Source organism: Procambarus clarkii, chromosome 64 (assembly GCF_040958095.1).
Source record: "Procambarus clarkii isolate CNS0578487 chromosome 64, FALCON_Pclarkii_2.0, whole genome shotgun sequence".
Classification (NCBI taxonomy): Eukaryota; Metazoa; Arthropoda; class Malacostraca; order Decapoda; family Cambaridae; genus Procambarus; species Procambarus clarkii.
In genome coordinates, this window is record NC_091213.1 from 14136275 (window position 1) to 14155466 (window position 19192).

General features: G+C 42.3%; 2 protein-coding genes across 4 annotated transcripts in view; one reads left to right on the plus strand and one right to left on the minus strand.

Moving 5' to 3' along the window:
• LOC123769016 (carbohydrate sulfotransferase 3-like) overlaps positions 1-19192 on the plus strand; it is a 243026-nt gene that overhangs the window by 58385 nt on the left and 165449 nt on the right. The window lies entirely within an intron of this gene.
• LOC123769078 (lachesin) overlaps positions 1-19192 on the minus strand; it is a 216021-nt gene that overhangs the window by 26474 nt on the left and 170355 nt on the right. For all 3 annotated transcript variants that reach the window (XM_069309198.1, XM_069309200.1, XM_069309199.1), the window contains exons 3-4: positions 12430-12539; positions 6232-6439 (exon numbers count right to left, since the gene is read on the minus strand). In XM_069309198.1, the coding sequence (XP_069165299.1) occupies positions 6232-6439; positions 12430-12539 (318 nt within the window). The remainder of the gene's footprint in view (positions 1-6231; positions 6440-12429; positions 12540-19192) is intronic.

Here is a 19192-nt window from a genome sequence, read left to right on the forward strand (position 1 = left end):
TCTTAGGGGGAATGTGCTTCGAAGTCCACAGCGTTCCTGCTGCGTTCCTCGTTTTCTTGTTGACAGTTTTTTGTGAGCAAGTTATCTTCTTTGCTACGCTTATGAGCTCCAGCCAATCACGTTATCACTCCTGCCGTGACGTCGAATTGGCGTTAGTGGTACTCGCGGGTTTAAATGATTGACTGATTATATGTTCATAAGTTGGCAGTGCGTGTCTTTAAGCCCCCTCGTTAGTAAAATGGCGGCATTCGTCAAATTACTACGTATTGGAAGTGGAAATTGACGCAATAGAAATGGAGTACCATATCGTCACAGTGTTTGTGTGTGTGTGTGTCCTCAAACACAAACAACACGCTAATCCTCCCCCTGTACATACACACAAACACCACACACACATATGCATCCTCCCTCCCCCATATACACAAACACCCAACACATACATACATCCGCCCACACACATTATCATCAACTTCACCAAAATGAGAAAGCTTCATGTTATGCTTGCGGCAGACACTGAACTTCATCCATATCTCCCGTTGAGTTCCGTACACGAGACTCCGCTAATGTTTACACGTCTTGTATGGGATAATTGAGCGCTCGCTCTAGCTGAGGTGGAAGGAGGGAACAGACGTCGGCCATTCGAGGACAGAGAGACAAACAGAGATAGGGAGAGAGTTTAGAGCCTGTTAATCACATGATTCCTCTTAGTGTGGTGTACAGATTAATGTGTCTGGAACTGTGTGAAGGGAGCAGCAGCGTCCAAGACCCCACAATATGCAACGATTCTGCTGCTTATGGACGCCCTATTTCCCCGTAAAGCCGGATATAACAAACTTGTACAACAAGTTGGCCACTTGCGCGATGTCCTTCATGCTCTCTCTCTCTCTCTCTCTCTCTCTCTCTCTCTCTCTCTCTCTCTCTCTCTCTCTCTCTCTCTCTCTCTCTCTCTCTCTCTCTCTCTCTCAGATCGACAGGGCCACTGTTTTTTCCTCCGATTACCGTAGAACTCCCGAGAGTTTTCTCTCCCGGACACTATGTTGAGTGCTGCTATGTTGGGGTACGACGTCCGGAACCGGACAGTAAAACTTCCCTTATTCCGTCTGGCCCGCCACCCACTCTGTCCTCAGACGATCTCAGCTCAGAAACTTGGATCTCACACACACACACACACACACACACACACACACACACACACACACACACACACACACACACACACACACATCTACGTCGTACGTCATGAGACGTAGAGGCCTTCAAACTATTGCAACTCTACTACCACCACCATCACAAGGAACACTTATGTCAACATTAAGCTCGCCTACATCATGACGGTGACCATCAAGTGATGGTCACTACACACCATCACCGTCAAAACACCAGTGTCCGAGCAGGCCTTATCCTTCTAGATGGAACAGTGTCCGAGCAGGCCTTATCCTTCTAGATGGAACAGTGTCCGAGCAGGCCCTATCCTCCTAGATGGAACAGTGTCCGAGCTGGCCCTATCCTTCTAGATGGAACAGTGTCCGAGCTGGCCCTATCCTCCTAGATGGAACAGTGTCCGAGCAGGCCCTATCCTCCTAGATGGAACAGTGTCCGAGCTGGCCCTATCCTCCTAGATGGAACAGTGTCCGAGCTGGCCCTATCCTTCTAGATGGAACAGTGTCCGAGCAGGCCCTATCCTTCTAGATGGAACAGTGTCCGAGCAGGCCCTATCCTCCTAGATGGAACAGTATCCAGGGCCTCTCCGAGCCCAGCAACCACACACAGCAACCACACCCGGAAACGAGGCGCACCAAACCTTGTAAACTCTCCCAGAGAGTTTTAACTCTGCGAGGCGGTGAAAAGCTTGAGAGCTTTGGTTTTAACTAAGCTGAAGCGACAAAGGTAACGACAAAAATGAAGGGATAAAACGCCGACTCTCTGACTGTCGGCGTTTTCTCTTGCTGACTGACAGGACATTTTCTCTCGTCGACAGACAGGTCGTTTTCTCTCGTCGACAGAGAAGTCGTTTTCTCTCGTCGATATGTCGTTTTCTCTCGCCGATAGACAGATCGTTTTCTCTCGTCACGGCGGCTGCTGTTCAGGGAAGACTGCACAAGTATCGCCACTTAGGTATATTGCCCTGAGCAAGAAGGTAGAGAGAGAGTGAGAGAGGCGATCAAATTGTCAACGACTGCGGCAGTCTCTCAAGAAGTTTCCTCCTTGAGCAGAGAGGTCGCCGGCGTTATTGTGTTTGTGATGATGTGGCCAAACTTTTCTCGATGGATTGGTTCACTTGGCCCCCTCCCGGCCAGACCCACCCAGAACTGATCAAGTTTTCTGACTTATACGACCCGTAAAACTTCTCATCGGTGGCGTGGAGGGCGTAGAGCTTCTTCAACCCGGTAGTCGGGCCTCGGACTGGACCGGATAAGGTCCTAAGCGGCGCCGGTCTGGATATGGCTCAGGCTCTTCCTGGTGGATTTAAGTTGGCTGAAGCTTTTTCCCACTCAGTCTAGATACTTGATAAGTTTTGATATGGTAGGACCATTCAGGAATCTATTAGTGATTTCCTGTCAAGTTTGAGACTGAGAGACTTTCAAAGTTTCAACTTGGTAATATTTCAAGTCCCATCGCACATATTATTTTAAAACGTTTTTATTTCTAAAAATAGGTTCAGTTAAAATGTAATAATCAAAAGCTTGTGTTCCTCTTTCCTTATTACTTTAGTATGAAATAGTATTAACTCCGTATATCTGTTTCTCCAGCAAAGTCTCAGTGATGGACTATTAATTATTCTGTGAAGTAATGCAAGTTCTCTCCTTCGCTAAAGACAAAACACCCATTACTGCCCTAGGCCATATACTTTCGTTCTACTATCTTCCTTCATAATACAAAAGTAGTAGATAATAGCTTCAGTAATCCTAAAATAACTCTAATATCGTCTAGCAGAAGTATTAGAAGGTAATATAATAACCTTGGTAGAGTCGTTCTCAATCTGGGTTTTTAACTCTCTGGTCTCTCTCTCTCTCTCTCTCTCTCTCTCTCTCTCTCTCTCTCTCTCTCTCTCTCTCTCTCTCTCTCTCTCTCTCTATCTCTCTCTCATATTCTTCCCTTTGAATAATTCTTGTAGTCTTGTTACATATTTCCTCAATACCCAGCTATCTTTAGCAGCTTTAACGAATCTCTGAGCATTCATTTAAACGAACTAAAACGACACACTAATGGTGCCTGTGACCTACTCAACATATTATCTAACTCCGTCAGCTAAACATCCACATGGCTTACTCCATCGGTAGCACAACATGCTTGTAACAGATAAGCACCGTTATAACTCTAACAGCTATAAACATTGGCCAGCTAACACCAGATCTTCCCCTCAGATAACACCAGTTAGCTGAGATCCTGATGTCCTCCCCTCAGCTAACACCAGATCCTCAGCTAACTTCGACAGCTATAGACTTCCTCGACCATGTGTGTTTACGGCGTCTTATTCGCCAGGACAAGGAGACAACTTAGCCAAAGTTGTACCAGCAGCAGATGCGCATACTATGGAGCCTTCCTGGCGAGGAGCCCTTCCATGGGGTCTCTCTCTCTCTCTCTCTCTCTCTCTCTCTCTCTCTCTCTCTCTCTCTCTCTCTCTCTCTCTCTCTCTCTCTCTCTCTCTCTCTCTCTCTCAAATATCTCTTTCAAGCTCGCTCTGAATTTGAAACTCTCTCAAATTCACTCTTAAACTCAATCTCAAACTGTCTCTCAAACCCAACCAAACTCATAAACTCTCTTTAACCCTCTCTCAAACTCTCTCTCTCAAACTCACTATCACTCTCACTCTCTCTCTCTCTCTCTCTCTCTCTCTCTCTCTCTCTCTCTCTCTCTCTCTCTCTCTCTCTCTCTCTCTCTCTCTCTCTCTCTCTCTCACTTTCTCTCTCACACTCACGAAAATGCTACCTGAGTTTCTCGGTGCTGTTATCGCCTAAATTCAAGATCCTGTAATCTATACCCGAAAAATTAATTTGTATTTGCACATCCGGGATTTTATTTACTTCAGCTTTACAAAAGCACTTACGTTAATTACATGAAATACAGGAAAAGGTTCATGAGAGCAGCGAGTAGTTTCTTATGGGTATACTCGACTGTATTAGGGTTGTATTCTACTGTAATATGTTTCTTCGCTACTGTATCTGGGTTCTATAGCACTGTAATAGGGTTGCACTCCTCTGAATCATTGGTTGTATTCTACTGTACTGGGGTAGAACTCTATTGTATCGAGGTTGGGTTTCAGTGTATTGGGATATTACTCTGCTATATCAGGGTAATATTCGACTATACTAGCGTTGTATGTAGCTGTATTCTACTGTATAACGATTATATTATACTGTATCGGTGTTGTACTCTACTCCAGTGGGGTTGTACTCAACAATACTGGGGTTGTACTCAACAATACTGGGGTTGTACTCAACAATACTGGGGTTGTATGCTACTTTATTAGAATTGAACTGACCAAATTTACAAGGGGCCATGATGAGGGTTCGAACCTATGCGTTGAGTGTTCCATGACGCCCCTTAGTCAACTGTACCACAACATGGTCAAAAGAATTGCAACTTGGAGTGCTACTGGCTTCACGAGGATCTCTTTCATCACGACCCTTGTGGATTTCTTCATTTGATATATCATGTCATTGGGATTTGTGTGTGTATTGAATTGAACTCTATCCCCTATCAGGGTTCTACTCTACTGTACCGGGGTTGTACTAAACTGGATCAGGGTTGAACTCTACTGCATTGAGTATGTTTTCTACTACATCAAAGTTGTATTCTATTGAATTGAGGATTGTATTCTCAAGCACATGTGATTTGTGGATGAACTCTTCTATATTAGAGGTATTGTATTTGGGTTGAATTCTACTATATTGGGTTTATATGTTACTGTATTAGGGTTGTGTGCTATTGTGTGAGAATTGTACTTTAGTCTATAGGGGTTGTATATATATATATATATATATATATATATATATATATATATATATATATATATATATATATATATATATATATATATATATATATATAATATGTATATATATATATATATATATATATACATATATATATATATATATATATATATATATATATATATATATATATATATATATATATATATATATATATATATATGAAACCAAAAACAAGAAGTAACAGAAGCAACTAGCAGCTAGCGGACAACATACACGTAGGGAAAGCAAGAAAAGCGAGGAATCATTCAGAAGGACGTTCCCTGAATGGTAATGGGTCTTTAGACCGGGCAGTAGTTAACGGCTATGTTAATCATCTCAGTAATGACCGCCCTAAACATCAAACTACTCACTTGTTTACCTTAATACACATTGACCTGCTCTCTCTCTCTCTCTCTCTCTCTCTCTCTCTCTCTCTCTCTCTCTCTCTCTCTCTCTCTCTCTCTCTCTGTGCAAGGACAAGCTTTCTAAACTCAATAGCTTCGCTTAGTTGCTCATTTCAGTAGTTCTGTTTCATTATAAATCTTAATATCTTTGTCTATCAATCTTAATATCTTTTGTTTATAAATTCTAATAGTTTTGTATCATTGTAAATCTCAAATGTTTTGTTTCGTTATAAATATTATTAATTTTGTTTCATTATAAATCTCTTGGTTTTGCTGTAAAGTAAAAATAAGATACAATTAGATAAGATGAAAATCTTATCCTTACATGATTAATAAAATACACATCTGTTTTTTTGATCGATCAAAATAATCGTTTCTACTGTGAACATCAGAGTACATAATATTATCGACCTGATCAACACAAAACATGTGATTATCACTCAAATCCATAGGAAAAGTTCTTTGGTTTTCTCTCTGATTATGAAATATCTGATTCCAAATCTGATCGATAGAAAGTTACTAGTTTTCACGCTGATTGATATAAATATCTATGGTTCTCACCCAGCTCTTTCAAAATCTATGATGCTGGCCCTAATCCTATTAAAATGTTTTATCCGGGAATTTAAAAAAATTGTTCCACTCCTACTTATTTGAAGAACTAATTTTGTCACCATAGTCATTCTTTAGTTCTAGTCTTGCTCATCAAGAAACCTCAGTTTAGCACCCTAGTCATCAATGGTATTTATCCTACTCACTTACAATTCATATTTCAGCAATGTACTCATCGAAATATATATATATATACGTTTGACACTCATTTGAGAAAAGATAATACATCATGTACTCACCTTGTACGTCCAAAAATCCGACTTGGCTCATCATAGGGTCGGAGTTGACCTGACACATGTACATGCCTCGATCACTTGGCCTCACGTCAGAGATCTCCAGGTACCAGTGCTTGTGGTCGTTCCTGGCCAGGGAGAAGCGTGGGTTCTTGGTGATGATGGTGTGATGGATGGTGAGGATCGTCTGCGTCTCCACGAAGATCCAGGCCACCTGGAGGAAGAAACAAATCATAGGGGATAGAATCGCATCCTGGAAGGTACTAATCGAGTGACGAATATGGCGGTTTTATTAGACGAAGAGGTTTTGAGATCTAGAAGAGCTCCTGAGATCTTCAAAAAGACGTCTTGAGGGGTTCTTCTATCAGAGTTTTAGGGATCTCCTAGAAAAGATTTGAGCACCTGAAGAAGCTAAATAAGCAAGATTGGGAAGGTATTCGTAAGCTGCCTGGGAATCTCTGGTGGGGTCTAAGAATCCCAGTAGGGGCCTGGAAATTTTCAGACTGCCCTGAGAACTTTTTGAGGGGCTTGGAAATTTCTGCATGGGCATAGAAGTATCTGAAAGGAGCTGAGAATCCCTGGAGAAGGCTGAGAATATCTGGAGGGGGCTGGGAATCCCTGGAGGGGGGCTGGGAAACCCTAGAGGAGGCTGGGAATCCGTAGAGGGGGGCTGGAAATCCCTGGAGAGGGCTGGGAATCCCTGGAGGGGGGCTGGGAATCCCTGGAGGGGGCTGGGAATCCCTAGAGGGGGGCTGGGAATCCCTGGAGGGGGGCTGGGAATCCCTGGAGGGGGGCTGGGAATCACTGGAGGGGGCTGGGAATCCCTGAAGGGGGCAGGGAATCCCTGGAGGGGGGCTGAGAAACCCTAGAGGGGCTGGGAATCCCTGCAGGGGGGCTGGGAATCCATGGAGAGGGCTGGGAATCCCTGGAGGGGGGCTGGGAATCCCTGGAGGGGGCTGGGAATCCCTGGAGGGGGCTGGGAATCCCTGGAGGGGAGCTGGGAATCCCTGGAGGGGGGGCTAGAAATCCCTGGAGGGGGCTGGGAATCCCTGAAGGGGCAGGGAATCCCTGGAGGGGGGCTAGGAATCCCTGAAGGGGGGGCTAGAAATCCCTGGAGGGGGCTGGGAATCCCTGAAGGGGCTGGGAATCCCTGGAGGGGGGCTGGGAATCTCTTGAGGATCCGGGTCGAGCATAAGCAACGCAAATACACAATAAACAGCGAACACCAAGTTAACTCCTGCCCACTGTTCTTTAATTAGCATCTTCTGACTCCAGCTCGCTCGAACATTTGCAATTCACACGTTCTGTTGTGTTGTCCATATCTGTTTTCCTCCCCCCGTTGTACATATTTATTAGTCTCCTCCCGTTGTCCATTTATTTAAGCCTTCTCCCGTTGTCCATATCTGTTAGTCCTCTCCACTTCTCCATATATATATATATATATATATATATATATATATATATATATATATATATATATATATATATATATATATATATATATATATATATGCGAACAAGCCTGAATGGTCCCCAGGACAATATGTAACTGAAAACTCACACCCCAGAAGTGACTCGAACCCATACTCCCAGGAGCAACGCAACTGGTATGTACAAGACGCCTTAATCCACTTGACCATCACGACCGGACAAAATGAAGAAATGAAATTGTCCGGTCGTGATGGTCAAGTGGATTAAGGCGTCTTGTACATACCAGTTGCGTTGCTCCTGGGAGTATGGGTTCGAGTCACTTCTGGGGTGTGAGTTTTCAGTTATATATATATATATATATATATATATATATATATATATATATATATATATATATATATATATATATATATATATATACATATATATATATATATATATATATATCCTACTCAGCCAGTATTGTAATGAATTGTATAAATTGTTACGATTAAAGGTTCCGACTCTAAATCAAAATCTTTCTTCCAATCTCCAACTTCAGCGTTTTCATTACACTCACAACGAGCCGCGTCTTCATCCTCTCACTGTAGGTTTAATGGCAATAACGATAACTTTTTTTTTTACTCCTAAATGACGCTCCACGGAGGAGGAATTAAGTACAAGATTACAGTGGGAATTACAGACGTTAGAGCTTGCTGTTTTAGCGTGTGTCCTCATTACCGGCTCCTGCCGCGGCCCTTTGGGCGTTTGGGGCCGGGGAAAATATCTTAGGGAAAGACAGGGTGTTCGTACTGTATCTAGGGAGTGTTCGAATTGTGTCTACACTGCATATGAAACTTGGTTTAGCGAGGACTGTGAGTCAATAGTGCATGTGAAGAACAGTTTTAAACGGTGTAATGCGTCAGAAGAACTTTGACTTAAGTCCGATGAACGTATTAAAGCAGAGACAAGAAGCTGATGTGATCATGAAAAGTCAGTTTTAAGAAGGGAATTACTCGAAGGAATACATATTATTGAGAAATTATTCCAAGAATTAAGTTGTCATTGTAATAGGTATAAAAGGGAACTACAGTGGATACACGAACGACTGTTAAATTATCTGGGAGATGGAACTCGAAAATAATAATGGATAGTAAGAGATAAATAACAATTTTCTAATTAACGACAATCCTTTTTTTCACGTTTTAATAGTTCGAGGGCCGAATGATCAAAGTCTCGGAACCAAATAATCAATCAGTAGACCGTGTAATCAAAGTCTTAGAACCAAGCAAAGTCTAGCGACCGAATAATTACAGTTCAAAAGCCAAAAAAATCAAAGATCGGAAACAGAATTTAACAAAGTCTGGAGACCGAATTATCCAAGCGGGATTAGAGCCTTGGAACGCAATCACGGGATATAGGTAACTTTCTGGAGATAAATTGAGAGAGAAACCTAACGAATTATCAGATAAGGAGACAAAGTACTTGACGTTGAGAGATAGCGAGAGAGATAGCAAGAGACAGATAGGAAATCGGACATTTAACATCAAAATTCCAAAATTAAGGAAAAATATGTATACTGGTAGAAGTATATATATATATATATATATATATATATATATATATATATATATATATATATATATATATATATATATATATTATATATAGCTTAGCAACAGCAAATTACTACATAAGTACTGCAAAAAATACCCGGTTAATTACAGAGCAAAGTGTACCTGCTTGGCTCCTATAAAGCATACCCGCTTGAAGCTGCTGCAAAGTGTACCCACGTAGCTACGACAAAGTATACCCGCACAGCTACCGCAAACAGTACCCGCCTTGCTAAAGAAAAATCTATTCGTACAAGATGTGACGAAAGCTGTTTCCAGAAATGTATCGCGTTTCTTCACTAACCCGAGACAACTTGCCAAGTTGAAATGGAACTTGATTTGTGATACTCATGTTTTGGAGTGAGGTCCTAGTGAAACTTATTTCAAATAGCGTTTTCTCTAAATAATTGGTCAAATCTGGTTTTAAAAAGACCTCAAGTGTAATGAGTTAGTGAAATTCGTAATGGTAGGTCCGTAGACTTATTTCACTGGGGCTTGTAACTATCTTGTGTAATGGGGATTTTTGCATCACGTAGCTAGTTCTTGACTCACACTCTGTACTCCCTTTCATATAGTCTAGGGCAGCTGCACAAACGCACATGTACTTAAAGGTGTTCATAAAAAAATTCTTCTAGCTGGCTGGTCATGTTGCATAACATGTTAGAAGTTATACCTCCAAAATAATGTGTGTCATTCATTATCTTCTGCTTTAACGACAGTAAGAACCTCATAAGAGTAATTATTAATAACCTGCTCGCAGCTCAAAATAAAGGGTTTGAAATAACTTTTGTGAGGATTCCATCTCACACAAATATAACTCATCAGGGTGACACAGACATAACTTTTAAATTAGCGTGTAATAAGGATGAAGCTGAACTAGTCCTAGGTATTTCCTATCTATGTTGTTAAGACAATATTACCCTAAACATTCAGATCTAAAAGAAGAAGAATCATTCTTTCAAACACCGGAAAGAATTAGCAATATAATATATGATTAGTTTAAATCCGATGCCCATGTATATGAGCAGCACAAACGTGGCAGGTCATCTGTGGTAGGTGGCTTCAGGTGACTAATCTTCCCAATTATGAACACTTTATGTGCATACTTTTGTGAGCGTGAACTGTGTCATGTGCATACTCTGAGAGCATGATCATCATGTCATGATCTCACACACCAGAATGTCCACACCTTTCAGATCTGCCGGTATGAGGTACCTCGAGTTTTGAAACTATATTTGATTCACTCTCGTGTTCTTGAGGATATTCTCATAATGCACACAAATCTTGCCAGTGCAGACTACTGATCACCTGTAGTCTATGACTAACCCTCGCGCGAGATGGGGAATTTTTTATCTCACATCGCTATCTCTTGACACAAACTATGTAACCTTTCCTAAATCTTCCTTACATCCCTCCCTCATCTCTCCCTCTTCTTCTTTCCTACCTCTTCCTCCCAATCTAGACCTCTTCCCTACCTCCTCCCTATCACCCTCTCCTCACTATCTCCCCCCTTCTCACTGCCTCTCTCCTCCTCCATTCCTTCCCAGCCTTCCTAACTCCCTCTTCCTCTCCCTCCCCACCAACAATCGAAAGCATTAGGAAGATTACTATGACCCAGATTAAGCTTCTTAACCCATAATGACTAGAGCCCCGAAAACAATTAAGAATGTTCTCTTCAGGTAAGTCTTAGCAAAGCAATCCTTGTTCAAAGTTCACCATTGATTGTTCACTGTTCGTTGTGGTTCATAGTTTAATGGCGTCCGTTCACAGAGAACAACTAAATCTTCGCTTTTGAGTTTTCCTTCAGTTATGTTAAGTAATAAATTAGTTCTTGTTATAATATATTATAAATCTTGTATTGGTTATTATGTTATCTTGAGGTTATCTTGAGATGATTTCGGGGCTTTTTAGTGTCCCCGCGGCCCGGTCCTCGACCAGGCCTCCACCCCCAGGAAGCAGCCCGTGACAGCTGACTAACACCCAGGTACCTATTTTACTATGTTACATGCTAATTAGGTAATTTATTGTGTAATGTCTTATTATGTTATAAAACTAATTATTAATCATAATCTTGCTTTATTATTAGTATTATTTGTATTAATTTATTATGATTAATCCGCATAAGTTTACAGCACTCGTTTTCACTCTCTATATATTATACACACAATATGCAGCCCGTAGCAGTTGTCTAACACACAGGTACCCATTTACTGTTAGGTTAACAGGGGCATCAGATGAAAGAAACTCTGCTTACTTGTTTCTGCCTTTACTGGAAACTGAATTCGAGCCCTAAGACTTCGACCCCAGAGCGCTGTCCACTCGGCCACGAGGCCGTGTGTGTGTGTGTGTGTGTGTGTGTGTGTGTGTGTGTGTGTGTGTGTGTGTGTGTGTGTGTGTGTGTGTGTGTGTGTGATTGTGTGTGTGTGTGCTGACACTAAATAGAGATAGACATAAAGGCAGAATATTCTGCCTTTAAGAATAAAGTATTAAGAATAAAGAAGAAATAAGAATAAAGGCAGAGTGACGTATTTTTCTACGTCACTCTCACCATTGAGTGACGTAGAATAACAAAAGAACAAATCGACAAACCCAAAAACTGAGAAACATTAAAAAAGGCGTAAAAATAGAAAATCAGGAAAAATAAATGAGAGAGAGAGGGAAGGAAATACTAGACAATTTGTACCTGATGGACCTCGCTTCACCCTGAGCTATTGGCTCCAACCTGTCACATCCATAGAGAATCAATTATCGTGTCTACATAGTCTCTGTCATTTATATTTATCGGGCCAGACCTGGAGTGCCATATGGCGACCCAATAATGGCCATTTGCCTGTGGTAGTACTGCTCTTCCTCAGATGCATGCCCGATGATCAAAATGGTTTCCTCGAATGTCATCTATTCTCTTCTCCGAGGCGAAGCGTCCTTCTACATTCATGCAGATATGGTACACTTCTATCTCGACTTGAGAATGGTTCAGGACGGACCGAAACGTCGTCGTCCCTTCACCTTCTAGTGTGTGGTCTGGTCAACATACTTTAGCCACGTTATTGTGACTCATCGCCTGCACTTCTATCTCTCTATCTATAATATGACCTGCCTCTAATCTCTAAAATCCCTTACTGAAGAGAAACATCAGCTGATGTAGATTATATCAAATGTCAGTTTAAGCGAGGCGTCCTACCTTGAAGCCCTTGAGGTTATCGACGGAGCAGGGCAGGATGACATTCCTGCCCACTACCACCGTCTTGTTGGGTATGGGCTCCAGGAACTGGGGCAGCGTCTCCTCCGATCCTGCAAGGAAGAGATTATCAAGATTCAGTATCAGATTTAATTTGGGAATGGCAAACCTTTAAATGCATGGTGTTAAGATGGTACCTGTCATCACCTGCCACCCCTTACTACCAGCAGCCATATCCTGCCACCACCAACCACCACTGCAATCATTATCAACCACCTGCTACCACAAACCACCCCTGACACCACCAGCCACGCCCTCCACCGCCAGCTACCCCCTTCAACCAACAATGAGAAATGTAAAGATGCAGGTCGAGGAACGAGGGAATAACTCATGATATGAATATAAACATAATGGTATACTCAAAATACAAAGCTATACACACAAGCTATAAGTATAAGAACAAACATACATACGGATATATGGATTGCACAGCGTTATATCCCAAAGGCCAAGTTGTAAACAAATATATTGGATTATATATAAAAGTATACAGTTATATGTATATGCTCTGGTCTGTATAGTGTGTATAATGATGTATTTACACACTTAAATTGCTTTATGCTATTTAGACCAATGTGCCGAGAACTGGTGCCTGCAGATTACTAAACGCTAAGCTATCCATCAAGATAATTAACTTAATTAATGATTGAACTACAATGACCTTAATGAACTGCATTAAGATGTTACGAATTCCTCTGCTGTTCCGTTCTGTTCCATCTCTCGCTGACCCCTCACACACTGGTCTGCCAGCCTCCCCTTTTCCATCACTCTCCCTCATAAAAAAAATCAAAACTTTCTTCTCTTACCAAGAAAATAAATGGGGAAACAAAAAGGCACATTCCCGTTTCCGAAGGAAGGGACAGAGAGAAGGAGGTGCCGGAGGAAGGGGGGGTAGAAGGGAGGGACATAAGAAGGGAAGGAGTGGGGTAAGAAGGAAAGTAACTAACTAGAAGGGTAGAATTCAGGGTGAGAGGAAGTCAAACGAAGGACTGGACAAAGAAGAAGCAAGAAGAGTGAGGAAAATGCTGACTAAGAGAAACAAGGAAAGGGTTAATTAACTGAGGACAGAGTAAATAAATGAAACAGAGTTGGTGCACTAGAAAAGGGCGATAGAAAAGAAGATATTACGACGCCCAGTTAGCTGAGTAAGGGAGAGAGAGAGGGGAAGAGATGGAGAAAGAGGAAAGGAAAGAGAGGAAGAGAGAGAGATATGGAGCTACAGAGAGAGCTACAGAGTTACAAAGAGACAGATAGACAGACAAAGAAACAGAGAGAAAGATACAGTCAGTATTATAATAGTGTCGGGAAATTTCCCATGAATGATTTCCTGTGTGTAATCCATCTTATTTTCCCCCGGCAGAGCTTCACTTTATTCTGCGGAGCATAAATCAGTTCTTTCTGGAGCATGACTCTAGTCCCCTGGTGACGTATGGCCGTGTTCTATGGTCCCAGTGGACTACTTCTAGTCTTGTTAACCCTCGTGTCTGCGTCTGCTTGAGTGTGTGTCTGTCTGTGTCTCATTATATGCACCTTATTCCCTCCATTTTTTTTTCTTTCACTGCTCGCTACATTGTCATTCTTTCCTCATTTTTCTCTTTCTCTTATCTCCGTTTTTGTTTTTTGTTATGCCTTCCAGCTTTTTCGTTTTTCAACCATTTTCAATTCTTCTGTTCCCTCCACTTCTCACCTTTTCTCCCCTTCTAAGTATTCTTCCTTCTTGCCTTCCCAATTCTCATTCCCCTTTTCCACCTCTTCCTCGCTCTGTACCTCTTGGCATTATCTTATTTTCCTGTCCCCCCTCCACATCTCACTCCTTCTAATCCCCTCTCCATAACCTTCCTCCATTCTCTCTGTCCTCTGCATACCCCTCTCTCTCCCTCTCTCTCTCCCTCTCTCTCTCTCTCTCTCTCTCTCTCTCTCTCTCTCTCTCTCTCTCTCTCTCTCTCTCTCTCTCTCTCTCTCTCTCTCTCTCCCTCTCCCTCTCTCTCTCCCTCTCTCTCTCTCTCTCTCTCTCTCTCTCTCTCTCTCTCTCTCTCTCTCTCTCTCTCTCTCTCTCTCTCTCTCTCTCTCTCCCTCTCTCTCTCTCTCTCTCTCTCTCTCTCTCTCTCTCTCTCTCTCTCTCTCTCTCTCTCTCTCTCTCTCTCTCTCTCTCTCTCTCTCTCTCTCTCCCCCTCTCTCTCTCCCTCTCTCTCTCCCTCTCTCTCTCTCTCTCTCTCTCTCTCTCTCTCTCTCTCTCCTCTCCCCCTCCCTCTCTCTCTGGCACTTCACGTCACCAAGGTCCGGCAGCAACTGCTCCTTCAGGTGACTAATCTCCACAAGAAAGCAACAAGCAAACACTCAAGCAATTTATAATGAGCCAAATGTCTTGCAAAAACTTGATGACAACTGAAGTAACCCAAGAACGTCAACCGGTTTTGGAAGATGAAATCTGGTGGAGTGAATTTCCAAATATAGTTTTCCCGGCCACAATACCATAGTTTAAGGAGAATAATAGCAGTTTTCTATATTTTTTTTTAGGCATAAGGTATTTTAAAAGTAGCACCTACAACCTAGGAAGAAAAATTTTGATATATTGTGTGTCTAATATGAAGCAAAATAACCCTCCCCATCTTTTTTTTAATCAACGTAGATATTAATTAGTTATTTAACTTATAAGATCACAGAAGTCCCAAGAATAACAGGGTGTCACTTGGTGAATGTTAGCCGTAGAAGGTATTTTTAAACAAAAATCAGCAAAAATAAGAATAATAAGAATAATATCAATAATAAGAAAAAATAAGAATAATATCAAATTCAATGTTAAACTTTCGTGAAAAATAAAATCAAATTTCTCTGCCGAACTAATAAAGCATAAATAAAACAAAATTGGGGAACATGAGAGGAAGTAAAGAAGTAAGAATAAAGAAAGGATAGATAGAGCTAGATAGATATTACACATACAGATAGTGGTGAGGGGCAGGCGGGGAAGAGGTAGGGATGAGAGGGGGAAAGAGCGAGGTAGGGAAGAGACAGATGGGAAAGGGAGGGTACGAGAGAAGGTATGATGAAGAAAGGGGTGAGGAAGAAGGGGTGAAGGAGAAAGGGGTGAGAGGAGAATCGAGGGAGACATAGAGGGACTTCTCTCGACCTTCAATGCTTCTGTTGGCCACAACATTCATTACATAATTATTTTGTAATAATTATGGTGTCTGTCTGGTGTCTGGTGTCTGGTGTCTGTCAGGCCTCGGCCTCGACCCGCTGGTGTCTGTCAGGCCTCGGCCTCGACCCGCTGGTGTCTGTCAGGCCTCGGCCTCGACCCGCTGGTGTCTGTCAGGCCTCGGCCTCGACCCGCTGGTGTCTGTCAGGCCGAGCTCTTGTCGACCTCGACCTAGCTGATAGGAGAATGTCAGTGTGACAGGGAAGAATGTCAGTGTGACAGAGGGAAGAATGTCAGTGTGACAGGGAAGAATGTCAGTGTGACAGAGGGAAGAATGTCAGTGTGACAGAGGGAAGAATGCCAGTGTGACAGAGGGAAGAATGTCAGTGTGACAGAGGGAAGAATGTCTTTCTTGTACATTTGCTTTCCTCCTTCTTCTCCCCTTCCACATCATTCATCTTATCGTTCTCTTCTTCCTTAGTCTGTCTTCTCCTATTCTTTCCTTCATATTTTCTCCTCTTTTTCCTTTGCATTTTCTCTTGCTATTCCATATAATCCTCTTTCTATCTCTCTTATCATATTTCATTATAGAATTTTGCACAATTCCTCCACATTTCCTCCTTCCCCTCCTTTTACACTTCCCCCTTCGGATCCCCCACTCCTTCCTCCCTCATTCCTCCTCCTCTCTTCCTTTCCTCCCTCCCCCCCCTCTTCACTTTCCCTATCTTCCCCTCACTACCACCACCACCCCCCCCTCCATCCTCCAGCTCAGCAGTCACTGGAAGGAAATGAGGCAAATGGATACAGTGTTCTATCTTGTACGTTTTTCCCTGGTTACTGTTTCCGACCCTTTTGAGACTATCTTCCCTTAGCCCTTTCTGACCTTCTCTTGGCTCTTTCTAGTTCCCTCAAGGCTCTTTCTGAACCTCAAACGTACGAATTCTGGACCCCAAAAGACCCTTTTGAGATCCCTTATGACCTAGGTGTACATATTTACTCACAGCTGTACATAGGAACACACACATGTGTACAAAGGAATAAACAAGTTGACACAGAAGCACACAGACAAAGTTTTAATGGTCCTAAGCTCTTAGATTGACTAGAAGGTCTTAGATTCTCTCGAGGATTCGAACCTGGGCGGGCAAGGGTCACCCCCACTAGATATCCAGTACTGTTACCACTTCACCATCGATTGCTTATAATATCGATGGTGGCTTGGTATTAAAATATTTGTGGCTGCTGTTAGCAGGGCTGAAGATTTTTCCATCCCATAGCTCATGGTAAGCCTTACCACAAGTGTTTCTCCGGAACACAACCCGACAATCGGTTAACGACTAATTACCCAATTACCGATGGGTGAACAGGGGTGAACAATTACGTATTCGCGGTAAATGCTCCTTGGCAAGGACTTGAACCTGGATTAAATTGCTCACAGGTTGAGTTTTTTGCCACTTCTTATTAAAGAAACTACAGACGGACCGGACGTTCCGGTCCGGTCCGAATGTGGTTTATCCGGCCCGGACCGGATATACTACACCATTAAGGTTTCTGAGTGAATGACAAGAAGCCCACTTGCCAGTTTATTGAAATGAATGAGATATACAAACCAGGACAACAAGATTTTAGAGCAGGAAGCTCTTATCTTTCACAACTGATTTCTACAACAAAATTATGGAAGGTTTAACAGCAAACCAAAATCCAGACATTGATTACCCAGACTTTACATAAGCATTTGATAAATGTTTCCATACAATAATAACCCAGATAATTCATAGTAAGAGAATAACAGACACAGCAGGAAAGAAAATTTGACATTTTCTAAAAAATATTTTGCATCTCAGCTCCACAAGGTACAGTACTCGGACCATTGTGGTCTGAGATTGTGGCTATTGTGATTTCTGTGTGTAGTGTAGTGTAGTGTAGTGTAGTGTAGTAGTATAGTGTATAGTAGTGTAGTGTAGTGTAGTGTAGTGTAGTAGTGTAGTGTAGTAGTGTAGTGTAGTGTAGTGTAGTGTAGTAGTGTAGTGTAGTGCTCGGACCATTGTTTTTCGTCATCCTCACAATAACATTGACAGGAACACAAGTCATACTTTCGTGTCATCCTTTACTAACAGCACCAAAATAGGTTGGAAAGTTGAATACAGTGGAAGACAGAACAGTATAAATCCCTTCTCATGCCGCTACCAAACAAGACAAGATGGCAGAGCCAGAAAATATAGAGAAATCGTTTACTGAAGCACTTAAACGAATAGAACCACGTAAAATCACATAAAATGTTCTAACTAGAATGAGGATAGAGCTATATGATAATACACACATGGAAAACATTGGAAGATAGTCCCTCAAACTTTCACAATAAAATTACAATATACTGGAATGAGAGAAATGGCAGGACATACAAAATAAATAGAATGATGAATCAGGGTGCCACTGACGCGATTAGAGAGCAGTGCAAACACCACATGTCTATGACTCATTAGAAATCATAAGAAATATTACTGTAACAACAGTCGAAACTTACACGAGAAAACTCGACAGGTTTCTGATGGAGTTCGGGTCAGTCTGGCTGTGATAGATAAGAGGCCATATGGGCTACGAATACAGGCTCACTGATCATGTAATCACCAGGAAAGACCTCGTGTAAGACACACCATGGAGGTCTCTCAGGAAGAAAGGAAGGTTGGAAAGCCTTTTGTGAGGATGGCGGTGGGCCCTCCATCCGTGTAAGGATGAAAGTGGGCCGCTTCTCTGTTAGGATGGGAGTGGGCCACCACATGTAAGGAAGGGGGTGAGGGGGTGGGCCGCCCGTGCTAATTGTCCCTTCTCCCTTGAGTCATCAGGAATACTCACCACATTATCTCGGAGTCTCTCAACATGAATATTGATCTGCAAATCTGAAGTGAACTTGTTTTCTAATTGTTCGTAAACTTGAAGCCCAAATCACAGGCTCATATGGAAGTGCTGCGAGATGGTTCGTTAATAATGTCTCTAGCAATCAGTGGAACAGTAAATAACCAGGCGAGAGAGAGAGAGAGAGAGAGAGAGAGAGACGAAGCAAAGAGACAGACAGAAAGGAGAAGTGAAAATAAAGTAGAGATTGAAACAAGATAAACATTTAAAAACACCAGCCACAAATAAAATAGATCCATCTTTAATAAATTAGTCACACAATATATCCCAGCCAAATGAAACCAATCCACCAGGACCCAATACCATCACACAACGCCATCAGAAACTGCACGAAAATCACCAACACCAGCAAGTGAAGCTCGTCTGGGAGCTGTAGAGGATCAGAGCAGCGATGAGAGGGGTTCAAGAGCCTCCTCGAGCCATGAGGACACCTGAGGTCTTGTTACAGCTCCTGATACAGCCGCGTCAGGAGGGCCATCCAGCCAGTGATTGCCTTAAGACAGATGTTGTGGCCGGGACGAACTAAACTGTGCAGTAATTGTGGTAATGGGGAAGTTAGTATGTGTAGAGTTGGTGGTTGGAGTTTCCTGGTAGTTCTTGCCTATCAGTGTCTGCGTGGAGTGAGAGTTTGCTTCTTGGGCTCTGTTCATTGCTGTATTT